At 48.8% G+C, this 15,094-nt stretch overlaps 1 protein-coding gene across 2 annotated transcripts; it reads left to right on the top strand.

Annotated features, from left to right (window-relative positions):
* Positions 1-356: 356 nt before the first annotated feature.
* Positions 357-15,017, top strand: b4galt3 (UDP-Gal:betaGlcNAc beta 1,4- galactosyltransferase, polypeptide 3). Of its 2 annotated transcripts, XM_056273707.1 has the most exons (8): positions 357-702; positions 2,395-2,491; positions 5,849-6,449; positions 6,709-6,944; positions 7,699-7,889; positions 9,805-9,927; positions 12,525-12,629; positions 14,106-15,017. In XM_056273707.1, the coding sequence occupies exons 3-8, from the start codon at positions 6,167-6,169 to the stop codon at positions 14,452-14,454; spliced, it is 1,287 nt and encodes a 428-aa protein (XP_056129682.1). In that variant the 5' UTR covers positions 357-702; positions 2,395-2,491; positions 5,849-6,166; the 3' UTR covers positions 14,455-15,017. The 2 variants fall into 2 exon arrangements, with proteins under 2 accessions (XP_056129682.1, XP_056129683.1); XM_056273708.1 differs by lacking the exon at positions 2,395-2,491.
* The last annotated feature ends 77 nt before the right edge of the window (positions 15,018-15,094 follow it).

Genomic DNA, 15,094 nt, shown 5'->3' with positions numbered 1-15,094 from the left:
GTGAATCCAATTTCATTTTCCCGAGCATCCTTCTTCACACGCACACACACGCAATCAACGACGCAATTTCAATCTGTCGCTGCGACACCCCATTTTGCATCCCCAAAAGAAAACGTTTCCCGTACGTCACGTGCCGCGGGCGTACGGGAAACGTATTCTTTTGCGCTATTTTTAGATCATATATATTTCCTTGAACTGATATTGTGTCGTCAGAAAGGTTTTACGAACAGGGCGTACCGAAGTGTGACGGGAAATTATCTTAGAAATATATATATATACATATATTTATGTGTGTATGAAAGAAGAAGCCGGCGGCGCCGCGGATGTTGGGGGGGGGGTCCATATTCTGTCGGGGATGCGAAATTGAACAGAAACCCGGCGGCCGCGTCATCGCACCGCGCGCTCCAAGCCCGCCGTGGTTGACACACCGGACCGGACCGGACGGGACGGGACGGGACGGACGCGCTTGCGTGCGTGTGGAAGTGTCCGCGGTGCTGGTGGTAAAGCGGCTGCGACGGGGATTCCGGCTCGGGTGGGAGATTAGGAGGAGAGGGAGGAGGAAGAGGAAGAAGAGGAGGAGAGGCGAGCGGGACGCATCAGAAGTGACGGGTTCCTGTCTACGGACGTGTCGGCGGCAGCGGCCCGCCGCCGAGCCTCCGTCGAAGCCGGGGAGTGGATTTGAAGTGACGCAGGGATGCGCTGGTGAGTCGGCGGCGAGACGAACGACATGCGGTTCGAGTCCGGCGGAGAAGCGGGCTGCCGGGAGATCGCGTCAAATCCTCCCGCGGCGTAGCGTTCACCCTCCGTAGGCCTAACGTTGCATATCGTGCGGCTGATCAACCTACATAGCAGGGATGTTCAACCATGTGCCGGGGGGGGGCGGCGGCGGCGGGGGGGGTCATGCGTTTATGCAAGTTTCCATTCCAGCCCGGCACTACACCAGCTGGTTTTACTGGTAAACACACCAGCGGCCGCACAGTGGAGGGAGGACCAGGTCGCGGACTCGCCGGTGTAGCGTTGGGTCGGAATTATTCAAACCTGCTAACACGTGGTCCTCCATGGTACGTGGTTACATATGTGAACTACTAATAAGACACGTTAGTCCCTAGCTAACGGGTCGGACCCCCCTTTAGCCGAGCGGTTAGTGATGTCGCCTTGTGGTGCAGTACACCCCGTATCGAATCCCGCACCGGGCAAGAAAATAACCGGTTACATCGGTGGCAGCGGCGGGATCCGGAAGTGTGCAGATCCTCAGAAGTCTCTTCGGAGCGCGGGAAGAACAAAACGCGAGGGCGCGCTTCCGGGAGAGGGTGACGACTGTGAACTACTAATAAGAGACGTTAGTCCCTAGCTAACGGGTCTGACCCTTCAGCCGAGCGGTTAGTGATGTCGCCTTGTGGTGCAGTACACCCTGTATCGAATCCCGCACTGGGCAAGAAAGTAACCGGTTACATCGGTGGCAGCGGCGGGATCCGGAAGTGTGCAGATCCTCAGAAGTCTCTTCGGAGCGCGGGAAGAACAAAACGCGAGGGCGCGCTTCCGGGAGAGGGTGAGCGGTTAGTGATGTCGCCTTGTGGGGCAGTACACGCCGTATCGAATCCCGCACCGGGCAAGAAAGTAACCGGTGACACATATATACGCCGCTGCTTTTAGCGAACGACGAGCAAGTTACGGCACGAGACCAAGTCAGACGTTTTTTGGCTAATCAGTGGCGGATCTAGAGATTTTTTTTTTCCTGGGGTGGCAAGACTGTTTGCCAAAGGTGGCAGCCGCCCACCCCCTTTGCCACCTCTGTGAGGGGGGAGGGGGGGATTCTAAATCGGCGACTTCTGTTTGAGAGGAGTTTGGCGCGGGTCTCATTGACCTTCACCATGCATGTACATAAAATATAGTGTAACGTGCATGGATAAGAAGACACGCTGGCCGCCGGCTGGCGGGTCTGACTCTTTAGTCGAGCCGTTAGCGATGCCCCCTGCGGTGCGGGCGACACGAGTTCCTGTGGTTGCGTTGTCCCCCCCGAATTCGCTACAATACTTTAAAACATATTATCTGATTTCTAAATGGGGTGCCCCCCCCCTGGTGCCACCCCGTAGATCCGCGCCTGTGGCTAATTAGTAATTCGGTTTGTGTAATGTTGGTAGCGGCTCTGTCTGACCGACTGAAACAGCAGCTCCAGCGACGGAGGCAAGAGCTCCCGGCTTGTTAGTATGGAGGCACTTGTTTAGACAGACAGGTGACTCATTTGATGAGCAGTGCTTAAGTTTAAGAAAGGTGAACCCGGCGTTCGGTTAGAGGCCGCCCTGCAGCTCTCAGCTGCACGCTTTGCAGGCTGCGCTGACGTCAGAGGGCAACATAGCCGTGCATCGTTATCCACCCTTGGCATGTCGCTTGCAGAACCCGCAATGAAAGGAGGAAGAGGAGGAGAGCGGGAGATGAAGGTGTCCCTGGTCCAAGAGAGGTGCTGAACACCTAGGACCCTCACAGTTCTCAGGTACAAGTAGTCAGCTTGAAGAAACACACCCACACCACAGCTGGTTCATATTGCTAAAGGACATTAGAAATGACTTGACAATATTACCACAAAAGTTGTTTTTATTAGCTCAGTTTCTCTCATGCTTTATTTCCCAGGGGGGGGCTAATGTACACAGCTATACATTAGGGAGGTTTATAGGGTAAACCAGCACGTGATTTTAGTCTGTCTGTCTCCCCTGACGTGTGAGGGTATAAGGGGGTGTAGATGTAGAGCAGTGTTTCTCAACCGGGGGTCCGCGGACCCCTAGTGGTCCGTGGTGTAATTGCAAGGGGTCCGTGAAAATGAAATATCTTTAAAAAAAAAAGATCCTATGACATTTATAGAAATAGGATTATTTTACTCAAATGTGACTGAGACCTTTATCTACCTAAACTATAAAGGGTTGCAGGACTTTTTTCTCTAATTACATCTGTTTCACAAGTGTAATTTATTGTATTTTAATAAGAGATCTCGCTCCCGTTTGCATTGTTAAAAGTTACTGCATAAAAATTCTGTTTTGTTACATATATCTGAAAGTTACTGAATACATATTCTGTTTTGTTACATATATCTAAGTTACAACTGAAAGCTCTTATTTTTGCCCCAAAGAGTGCATAAATGCTAGAATGCAATTTAAAATGCAGTTTCTACTGTTTCTATCAAATTGCAACCCCCTCCCCCAAGATCAGGTGGAGGGGTCCTCAGGGTAGATCAAAAATACGCAGGGGGTCCAGGACCCCAAAAAGGTTGAGAACCACTGATGTAGAGGATGCTGATGGAGGTGTTTAGCTGGCCAACGCCGGCGTGGTCTCTTTCCTCTCTCATATTTTATTGGTCGGACACGCTGGATGCCACGTGTGTCGCCTCCATCACATGGCTTTTTTTTTTATTCAGTTATACAATATACAGTTATTGGACGAACAGCGGGATATATAGGACAAAGCATACACATAAACGGAAAGAAAAAAATACAATGGCTCGGGGTCTCATCTCAACAGTTATGGAGGCAAAAATAAATTTTCATAAATTGTGTAGGTCTTGATGGCTTTACTATGTTTACTGAATTTAATTGTTTCTATATATTGAAGGAATGTGGCTCTGAAAACAGCATAGGGTTTTTGGGCTAAAAATTTGCTGGTGTGAATATGGTGTTTGCAAAGAAGAAGAATCAAGTTTATCATGAATAGATGATCGGTATCCTTAACATCATTCTTAGTTACTCCAAACAGAACATGCTCTTTTTTAATATCAATGGTAGTAATTGTCCTGTGTACCCAATTGTTTACATCAGTCCAGAAAATATTGCTATAAGTGCATTCCCAAAAAAAGATGAATTAAAGATTCTTCAACATTACTACAAAAACTGCAGCTTGGATCAATGTCAGTCTTATATCTGGAAAAGTACATTTTAACAGGGTAACAATGGTGCATTATCTTAAGACACTTCCTTAACTTTGTTAATTAATAAATATTTCTTTGGCAATAACCATGACCATTTCCATTGAATATTGTCAAACATGTTGTTCCAGAAAAAGATAGCAGGAGGATCACATGGCCCTCACCATCTCTGACGCCCCCTTATGACGTAGACAATCCAGATGGGGTTGATGGTGATGTTAACATAAGGGAGCGCATAGATTTTCTCCCTTAAAGCGGCGGCCGTGTGAGGCGTTTACTTTTTCCGCTGAATTTGTGGTGAGGGCAAAGTTGTACCGTCCCAGACCCACGCCGAGGGGGGCTGTGAACATGTACGTGCACAGAAATTGTAAACGTTTGCCGAAAAATTATTAACCAACAACCAAGTTCAAGTTTCACTTTATCATCATATACATATAAAAAGTACCATTTACCTTCCAATGCAGTGAAATGCACGTGCCCTGGCTTTCTCAGCCCTCAAAACGGTACGTAAGCACATAAGCACATAATAAATAAATATATATAAGCACATAATAAATAAATAATATAAGCACATAATAAATAAATATATATAAGCACATAATAAATAAATATATAAGCACATAATAAATAAATATATATAAGCACATAATAAATAAATAATATAAGCACATAATACATAATAACAAAAACAAATAAGAAATCCCACAAAATGATAAATCACTGAAGTTATGTAAGGTGCCTACTGTTCATTACCCCCCCCCCCTTTTCTCCCCAATTGTACTTGTCCAATTACCCCACCCTTCCCAGCCGTCCCGGTCGCCGCTCCACCCCCTCTGCCGATCCGGGGAGGGCTGCAGACTACCACATGCCCCCTCCGCTACATGTGGCGTCACCAGCCGCTTCTTTTCACCTGACAGTGAGGAGTTTCGCCAGGGGGACGTAGCGCGTGGGAGGATCACGCTATTGCCCCCAGTTCCTCCTCTCCCCTGAACAGGCGCCCCGACCGACCAGAGGAGGCGCTAGTGCAGTGACCGGGACACATACCCACTCCAACTTCCCACCCGCAGACACGGCCAATTGTGTCTGTAGGGAGGCCCGACCGAGCCGGAGGTAACACGGGGATTCGAACCGGCGATCCCCATGTTGGTAGGCAACGGAATAGACCGCTGTGCTACCCGGACGCCCTACTGTTCGTTATTCTGGGGGTAAAACTGTGTTGAGGCGGCTGGTCCGAGCGCTGGTGCTCTGTAGGCGTTGCCCTGAGGGAAGGAGGAGAACAGACCACGTGATGGGTGGATGCTGTCCTCCATCATACTTGGGGCCTTCCTTCTGCAGCGGGTGGTGTACATGTCCTGAAGCTGTGGCAGCGCTGCTCGTATGATGTCTGCAGCCGTTTTTACTCTCCTTCTCAGTTTGTTTGTGGTCCTGTTCGGTCAGGTTGCTGTTGCCAAACCACACCAGTATGCTCCCAGTCAGGCTGCTGTCTATGGTGGTCTGGTCGAAACTGACCAGGAGTTTTTGTGCTACGACCTTCTTAACCGTTTCTTTTTTTATTTAGTCTAAAGCACAAGCGCATTTAAAAATAAATGTTCTCTCACATCAATCAACGGGGAATGGAAAGTCATCCTACTTCCAATATCCATGTCCTTTCACATTTAAGCTAGGCCGTTTGCCATGAAGAGCTCAGTTTGGCTGAGCAGTGGCAGAAGCAAGGCGTAGGCCTACCAGGTGACCTGCACCGCGGTATTTAGAAGAAATAACACTATTAACAGGTGACATGCAGTGTCTGTAGTGCAGAGACTGAACGTAAAGGCAGTGCTGACTCTGTGTTAGGTGGTGAAATACCAACATGTCTTCAGATCAGAAAAGTGAAAAAAGAAAATTGTTTACTTCTTTAAACGATTTCCCTCTCCCTCTCTCTCCCTCCCTCTCCCACAGTGACGTGTGTGGTGGTGGGTGATGGCAGTGTTGACTGAGCTTCACCAGTACTACTTCCCATTCCAGCAGATGGACGGCTTCCTCCTGCACCCCTGAGCCTACGCAAAGCACCGCCGTCTCCCCGCCACATCCCCCATCCTGCCAAGCCCCGCCCCCGTCCCGTCCCACCACGCCCTGTCCCGCCCCATCCCGTCTTTCTGCCTCTCCTTCTCCTCTCCTCCTACTCAGCCTACGCATTGCTCTGCTCCTCACCCCTTTTAACCTTTGCCTCTTGCCCTCTTTCCGTCTCTCTCCTCTCTCCCCTTCTCTCTGTCCGTTATGGCGTGCTGCGGACGTTCCCTGGACTCGCCCTGCACTCTGGCACTGCTGGTGGGCTTCCAGTTTGCCTTCGTGCTCTATTTCTCTCTGGGGGGGTTCAGAGGCCTAGTGTCGGTCCTGGTCCACACCACCGAGCCGGAGTTTGACTACTCCCGGCCCCATGACGTTTACACCAACCTCAGCCACCTGGGGGCTCCACCGCCCCCTCCCCGAAACTCCGGCACTGGACCCCCTGGAACGGGGCCACCTCTGAGAGACTGCCAGATCCCTTCCCCTCTGCTGGGTGAGAGAAGTTACAGCCGAGAGAGAGAGATGTCGAGAGAGTTGAATGATATTTAGGGGAGATGAGAGAGAGACAGTTGAGAGAGAGATGGAGCGAGTCGAAAGAGAGTTCACAGAGAGAGAGGGATTGTGAGAGCGAGAGAGAGTTGAGCGGGAGATGGAGTGCACATGCGTGTGTGTCACAGTGCTGTTCAAAAAAAACAAAACACATGAACGATCTCTTTTGAACCCTCTCGTTCTCCTCTCCTCTGTTTTTCCAGTTGGTCCTGTGTCCGTCCATCTGTCCGCTCCTCTGTCTCTGGAGGAGATCAGACGGAGGAACCCGCTGGTGTTACCAGGAGGACGCTACCGGCCCCCAGACTGCCAGCCCCGCCACCACACCGCCATAGTGGTGCCGTACCGCAACCGGCAGAGCCACCTCCGAGCCCTTCTCTACCACCTCCACCCATTTCTACAAAGACAGCAGATCCACTACAGCATCTACATCGTGCAGCAGGTCCGCCTCTTTGTGTTTTCATCTTCCTCTCCATCTGTGCTTTTGTCTCGCCGCCCGTCAGCTGTTTTCTTCTTCTCTGAACAAAAACATAACACCCGTGTTTTCATAGTTTAAAGATGTAGTCCTTAATTTTTGTCATATATTGAAACTGCCATGTCTGATACTTTTTCCTAACGGCCTTTTCGTTGCCATTGTAAGTGTTAGCATTCTGTGTATGCTGCTTTTTTCATTGGTGCTGGTGCGGTCCACCGTTCCTGCCAAGTATTTCAATGTAATGGCCCGCACACATGAAATGAGCCGAGTCTGCAGGAAAGGAAAGCGGGACTTGCGCGTCGAATACAGACAAACGAGATAGTTGCTAAAATACCGTTCAGATCGAAGCAGAGATTAATTAGGTTTCATTAAATGTCTGATATGGACCGATGTGTTGCTCAGTTATACCGTGTCAGATGACATTGTTGATCAGTTTGGTTTCCTCAAAATGCACACGCTACGGCTGGATTATCTTGCCGGTGTCACACCAACATTTGCGACCTTCAAAAATGGTGACCTGCATGTGAATGCTTTGTGCACTCGGGATCACGTCTGTTTCAAACGGAGCTCAGGGATTTGCAGTACGAAAATGAACTAATGTGACCACCACATGATGCCAAACCAACCAAAACTGTAGACATTAAGGATAACCACTTAAAAAAAATAGCACATTTATCCTTTTACTGTATTTACCGCTTTCTCTCCCCCTCCCCCCCCCCAGTGGGGCAATGGCACCTTTAACCGGGCGAAGCTGCTGAACGTCGGGGTGCGGGAGGCCCTGAGAGACGAGGACTGGAGCTGTATCTTCCTCCATGACGTTGACTTGCTGCCGGAGAATGACCACAACACCTACACCTGCCACAGACAGTTCCCCACACACCTGTCTGTGGCCATGGACAAGTTCCGATACAGGTAGAACCACGTGTGTGTGTGTCTGTGTGTGTGTGTGTGTTGGCGTGTCTGCATGAATATCATCTCGACCCTTTCCTCCAAGTTTTTCAAGAATGTGGAAACGGCTTGTAAAGCTCACATCCGTCCAGGCTGATATGAGCACTACCAGCAGCCAGTCACCTTAAGTGATGTCCAGGCTGTTTCTAGTTCCAGATGACCGTTTAATTGATTTATTTCATAAGTGTATACTTATGAAATAAACATAATAATTAATTAAACGTTTAATTTAATTAACAGTTAATTTATTATTTTAATATTTAATTTGCTTAAATGTTAATTTATTGGCTAAATATAATAATTATTTAATAATCATACACTTACTAAATAAACACACAGTAGTCTACTATCAGCTACTGTACTGTAATAACGTGTCAGCTGCCTCACATGGGAGTTTACAAGCAGACTACAGGTAACAGTAACATGGCTCGGCGTTGTCTAAATCCCATTTTTAATAACAGTGTGGAGGCATGAAAATTTAAGCAAACCCCGTGACACTTGAGGCTATGTGGTGACTTCAGAGGTGGATTTCTGGAGCGGAGGCGGCAGCACTAAGCATCATGGGAAATAGTGAAAAAATAGTCAAACATTCTAACTTTACATTCCCTGAATTACCTTGGTTTTAAATTCTTTTTATTTCTCACATATAAAAGACTGAGTGGCTCACTTTAACCAGACTTTGAACACAATAAACAGATTATTTAAAACAGTGTTAGCATCGAAGTGATTCAGTCAGGGGACTTTTTATTTGGGCGGCACGGTGGCGGCACAGTGGTTAGCGCGGTCGCCTCACAGCAAGAAGGTCCTGGGTTCGAGCCCCGGGGTAGTCCAACCTTGGTGGGTCGTCCCGGGTCATCCTCTGTGTGGAGTTTGCATGTTCTCCCTGTGTCTGTGTGGGTTTCCTCCGGGGGCTCCGGTTTCCTCCCACAGCCCAAAGACATGTAGGTCAGGTGAATCGGCCGTACTAAACTGTCCCTCGGTATGAGTGTGTGTGTGTGTGTGTGTGTGTGTGTGGACCTTGTGATGCCTGGGTGTCTGTCCAGGGTGTCTCCCCGCCTGCCGCCCAATGACTGCTGGGATAGGCTCCAGCGTCCCCGCGACCCTGACAGCAGGATAAGCGGTTCAGATAATGGATGGATGGACTTTTTATTAGTGTCACCATGATCACTAGAAGCAGTTTTCACGGGGCGTCCAGATAGCGTAGCGGTCTATTCTGTTGGCTACCAACACGGGATCGCCGGTTCAAATCCCCGTGTTACCTCCGGCTTGGAATTTGCCATGTCTGCGGGTGGGAAGCCGGATGTGGGTATGTGTCCTGGTCCCTGCACTAGCTCCTCCTCTGGTCGGTCGGGGGGCCTGTTCGGGGGGGAGGGGTAACTGGGGGACCTCTGGTCGGTCAGGGTGCCTGTTCGGGGGGGGGGGTAACAGGTGGGAAAAGCGTGATCTTCCCACGCGCTACGTCCCCCTGGTGAAACTCCTCACCGTCAGGTGAAAAGAAGCGGCTGGTGACTCCACATGTATGGGAGGAGGCATGTGGTAGTCTGCAGCCCTCCCCGGATCAGCAGAGGGGGTGGAACAGCGACTGTGACAGCTCGGAGAGTGGGGTAATTGGCCAAGTGCAATTGGGGAGAAAAAAAGGGGAAACCCCCCCCCCCCCAAAAAAGCCATTTTCATTGTGTTATGATGTTGCGGTTCCCGTTGTTACCTGTGTATTCACATCCTACTTCATGTCATCTACGTATGTGTGCAGTATGCAGTAGCACCTGTGTACCAGTGTGTGACAGTATGGATGTATATATGGAGCTATTCATGTTTTCACTGTAAAGACTGTGGCAGCAATTTCCTTACGCAGTGTAATAAAGCCCGTATCTGTATCCAGGTTGCCCTACCCGCAGTATTTCGGCGGGGTGTCGGCAGTGACTCCGGACCAGTACATGAAGATGAACGGCTTCCCGAACCACTACTGGGGTTGGGGCGGAGAGGATGACGACATCGCCGCAAGGTAAGAAGATGGAATGGGGGGAGGGTTAACGCCCGGTGTCCTTACACTGCATGGTTGGACAGCGAGAGGAAGTCTGCACATTGACCGTGAGATGTGCATGGGTAAATGGAGACTGTATGAGACAGTGGTTCTCAATCAGGTCCTCAGGTACCACCATGTACAGGTAGTTCATTACGTTCAGCTGTTGTTCCAGGTGTGAAACCGTCATAACAGGTGAATGTAATGAACTGCCTGGTAGAAAAGAAAACCAGCAGTACTGATCAGAGCTGGACAATACATTGGTATGTTGATATAACATGGACATGTTGGTGTGAGACTAGTAGGTGTGTTGTGGGGTTGTGGTTGTGGTAATCTGGTGATATACCTTAAATGTCATCATTCCCTGGTCTTAAAGGCTGCATTGCGGTAAAGTGAGACCATTTTCAGAACTTATTCCACCGTTTTAGAGAAGTGAAAACGAATGTCTCTACCTGCTTGGTTATCATATCCACATTACTAATAAGATGGATAAGATTAGATAAGATTTATTCATCCCCGAAGGGAAATTCAGGTGTAGATAGCAGCAAAGAGGGTAAAAAAAAGAAGAAGACATCAACAGGGTAGAGAGATAGCAGAGGTCAGTCACCTCGGGATCAGAACAATACTAAACCTCCATTAATACTACAATACTAAGCAACATCATAGATATGAGATCAGCATTACACATATATTCTGCATATATGTGTATATAAATATATATAAATATATATATATAGCATAGCATAGCTTATACACACATGTGAACAGTAGCAACTTGTCCACTGTAAAACAGTACATCATGTGCAATATGCAAGGTACGGTACGGTCAGGTGGGTCACTAGGTCAAGTCACTCATAAGTCAGACGGCTCAGTGGCGGTCCATGGAGGTCAAGGAGTCAGTCCTATCCAGTCCTTGTGAGGGAGGCAGAGGAGGAGGGGGGTAGGAAAGGGGGGGTGAGGTTGGGGCAGGGGGTGGGCCTCGTTGTGGAGCCTGATGGCTGTTGGTAACAAAAGACAGGCTGAGACGTTTTGCGGTTTGCCGGGGGGCAATGAGTCAGTGACTCTAATGATCACTTATCATCATTTACTGCTGTGTAAGTATCTTATGAAAGCACCAGTAGTCATCCACTAAATATCATCGCATTATTCAGAGTTATTCAGTCCAAAATACTGTGATATCTGATTTTTGCATCACCGCCCAGCCATCATCCTGGTGCTGCCCGAGGACCAGATGGAGAACCATCGATATCAGAGCTGCGTGCATGAGTGTTGGTGTGTCTCTTCTCTCTTATCTGTTCGCATTTTTATGCATTCCTCATTCATCCCGTTCTCACATTTGCCATTTCAGTTCCACGTTTTCTTTTTCTTCATAATCTGTGTCATAATATCATCTCTTCATCTCTCTCCGCGCTGTCGCGGCTTTGCTGTGTGTCGTCCGGCCAGGGTCCCAGTGAGTACGCACACATGGACAGATTAGCAGAGGAAAGCCGGGCTGTGCATCCAGGCTTCTTAACTCCTCGCGTGCCGCTCCCCTCACTCCACTCTCTGGTTTTCTTTTACAAGCATTTCGGGGGCTGTTCGCCAAAAGCGCCGGATGCAACGGTGACGTGAAAACCTAAAAGTCTGCACGCACAATTAGATGAGCTAAGACGACGAGCGTTACCCTCGATGACTGTAGCACTTTGCTAGTTTCACCCTTCTGTGCGTGGTGTTTGTCACTTAAAGCGTCATTGTGTAACGTTTTTCTTCGTTCATTAAGATCTGGAGTGTGCACCCGACAAAATGAGACCTCCGGTGCTTTGACGCGCCGCTTAATGCCCCTGCTGCCGGCTCAGACGGTCTGGTGAGACGAGCACAGGCAGTACCGTCGCAGCACCAGCAGATGAGACGTGGCCCTTTATTCACACACAGGAAGTGGCGCTCGCTACAAGGCATGACAAAAATGAACGGGGGATTTTACATTTTTTTTTCTTTTCTTTTTTTTTAGCAACGGCTTGCTGGTGGTAGAGGTTGCAGAAAAATGTGTGTGGTCCGTTGCCGATTTAAACAAAACCATCTGAAATCCCACGTTCATTCTTGTCATGCCTCGTAGCGAGCCCCGTTTCCTGTGCGTGAATCAGGGATCACATCTCGTTCGCTTAATTGATAGAAAAATGATACAATGTCGCTTTAAAACGTTGTTGACTGGGGTGGTCCACACAGACCAGAGATGGGAATGGGGGGGGGGGCCGCAGTGACCTATAGGTCCCATCAGCAGTGCGGTACAGTTTTGTGTAGCATCCCACGTGTCTCCTTTCTGTTTCTCTCAGAAGGTAGTCTAGTCTTCTCAGTGTTGTGTTACTAGTGTTAAAAATGTTTACTAGGTTTCTGGTCTTCACTAGCTGTAGCTGAAAGGATTGTAGTGATGCCAAAGGTCATAAACACAGATACCAAAGTGCTGAGCTTTCACTTACTGACTTTATGGCTGTGCATTTTTTCTTTCATTCTGTAGTCATATTGTGTGGAGTCCAGAGCCTTAATCTTTCCTTTTCTGGCTTTTTTTCCTACCACCTCCGTCCTGTGCTGTGCTTCCTGTTCAGAGTGCGTCTGTCTGGCATGAAGATAGTGCGCCCCCCAGTGGCCATTGGCCATTACAAGATGATCAAGCATAAAGGAGACCGAGGCAATGAGCAGAATCCACGAAGGTACTGATAAACACACACACACCTTTCTTTATATATCCAAAAAAAAGTCCCTAACTTCAAACCTTGAAGTTAACCCGAACCTTGACCCCTAACCTTAAACCTGTGCCTGATTCTAATGCATAACTTTAATACTAGACCTGAGCTTGACCAGAACCCAGGGGCGATTCTAGGATCAGAGCTTTAGGGGTGCTGAGCACCCAGAGTGCTGGCCGGCCAGGCAAGATAAATTTGGGGGGGGTGGATCAAACCATTTTCGAAGCAAGGGGGTGCTGTATTTTTGTTGTTAAAATATAACGTTTAAACCATATACTGGATATGGTTTTGACATTTCTTCAGCTTATTAAACATGGACATACAGAAAAAATTAAAAAAATCTCTTCAATTTTAGGGGTGCTGGGGTTCAATTTAGGGGTGCTGCAGCACCCCCAAAAATGGGCTATAAATGCCTATGCCAGAACCCCATTGCGAACCTTAGCCATAAACCCGACCCCTAGCCCAGAAATAACCCTTTGTGGGGACCAGAAAATAAAAGTGCCCATGAGGTAGGTGGTTTAGGATTTCACTACCTCAAGTCAACAGGAAAGTGTGTAAAAAATGTGCTTCCCTATCAGCGTTCCGCGGTGGTGAAGGATATGAAGTCACAGAGACAAGGGTGGTGTTGTGGTGCTGTCAGCTCATGCAGAAATGTTACTGTCAGGTCCGGTCTCGCAGCTAACAGAAAACCAAGCTACATATTTCTTTTATTCTTGTTTGTATACTCAAAAACACATTATAGAGCTGCAGGTAATGGGACAGAGCCAAGGTGAGGGTCGTCCAAAAAGACTTCCGTTAGCTGGTGGTGTGAATTCATGGGTCATAGGTCATCATAACTGAACTTTGTGCGAAGGTGAAGGGGCGAAATTGTTTCACAATTGGAAACAACGCTATTAAAAAAAAAAAACTAAAAAAAAACAGTGGCCTAGTGGTCAGCAATGTTGCCTCACAGCAAGAAGGTCCTGGGTTCGAACCCCAGGCTGTCGCAGGTCCTTTCTGTGTGGAGTTTGCATGTTCTCGCCATGTCTGCGTGGGTTTCCTCCGGGTGCTCCGGTTTCCTCCCACCATCAGGAAGACATGGATGTTAGGGTTAATACTCCTGTCTGTGCCTCTGAGCAAGGCAATGGAAAGAAGAACTGGAGTTGGTCCCCGGGTGCCGCACGGCGGCTGCCCACCGCTCCTATACAGTAGGAGGGGTTAATTGTAGAGAACACATTTCATTGTAAGAATACGTTAAAGTGGCTTTCATTTCATTTCTTTGCTCTTCACAGTTTTGAGCGGTAGCGAATCACAGGCGAAGCAGATCGTTGTGAACCGTTACGTAGACGTGACCCTTTACAAAGACATTTGATCCTCATTAGGATAGTAGTGCACATAAGTCAAACCACACACACCCACACACACTTGGTTGTGCTACCATGTTAGCGTATCTTTTCCTTTCAGGTTTGACCTTCTGAAGAGGACCAGGCTCAACTGGCGCGCCGACGGCCTCAATTCTCTGACCTATGACCTCCTCTCCAAAGAGCTGGAGCCCCTCTACACCAACCTGACCGTCAATATCGGAGAAGACCCCCGTCTGCCGCAGAGTAAAACATCCCCCCCGCGGAAGAGCACGTCTGTGGCACCCCAACACAACACCGGGACGGACAGAGGCAAAGACAAAGCGGAGGAGAGACCACGGGCTTTGGCGACAAATGTGACTGTGGCCAAGTCGGTCGGTGAGAAAAGGGCCACAGGCCGGTCAAAGGTCATGAATCAGGCCACACAGGAGAAGGCCGGTGTGGTGAAATAGGACTAGACTAGATAGTAGAAACAAGGGCTGCAAATGTAGATAAAGTCGCTTCTCTCTCTCTCTCTCCGTGGAAGACTGTGAGGGAGGCGGCGTAGCAGAGCTTAGCTACTTTGGGAACTGGCGCCTGCTCGTTGACTTGAGCGCAGGATAAGAGGTGGAAACAAGGTGGAAAAAAGGGACGCGTGCGGGAACACCACCGAGTCACCTCCTCTTGACTCTTATCGAAATACCGAATGTGACCCTGACTCCGGTGACTCGACAGCGTTGAGACGCAGCCCGCAGCCATTCCTATGAACTGGATTCTGGACCGGAAGACGTATCGAAGGATGTTCTCAATAATATAGACGGGGGCCACATCCATGTACAGCTCCGAAACAGATTCTTCTAAAAAACAAACTTGCGACTATATAAATCTTCTCTTTTCCAGACGTCCGACGTCGTGAGCAGCCAGTGGGCCGCCAGCTGTCTGCTGCCTGCAGCCAAGCAGACGTGGCTTCATCCGATCTGCTGTCAGTCCGCCCCACTCCACGGTGGGCTTATGTTTCTGTGCCTTCTCTCTTTTATGCGCGTTTTACAGATTGGGGGGGGGGGGTGTTAGATGCTAGTCGCGTTAACCCGGGCGTGGTCGTGGTTTTCCGCC

Source organism: Lampris incognitus, chromosome 2, assembly GCF_029633865.1.
Source record: "Lampris incognitus isolate fLamInc1 chromosome 2, fLamInc1.hap2, whole genome shotgun sequence".
Taxonomy (NCBI): domain Eukaryota; kingdom Metazoa; phylum Chordata; class Actinopteri; order Lampriformes; family Lampridae; genus Lampris; species Lampris incognitus.
Note: the sequence above shows the minus strand (reverse complement) of the source record. Positions and strands in the feature narration are given on the sequence as shown.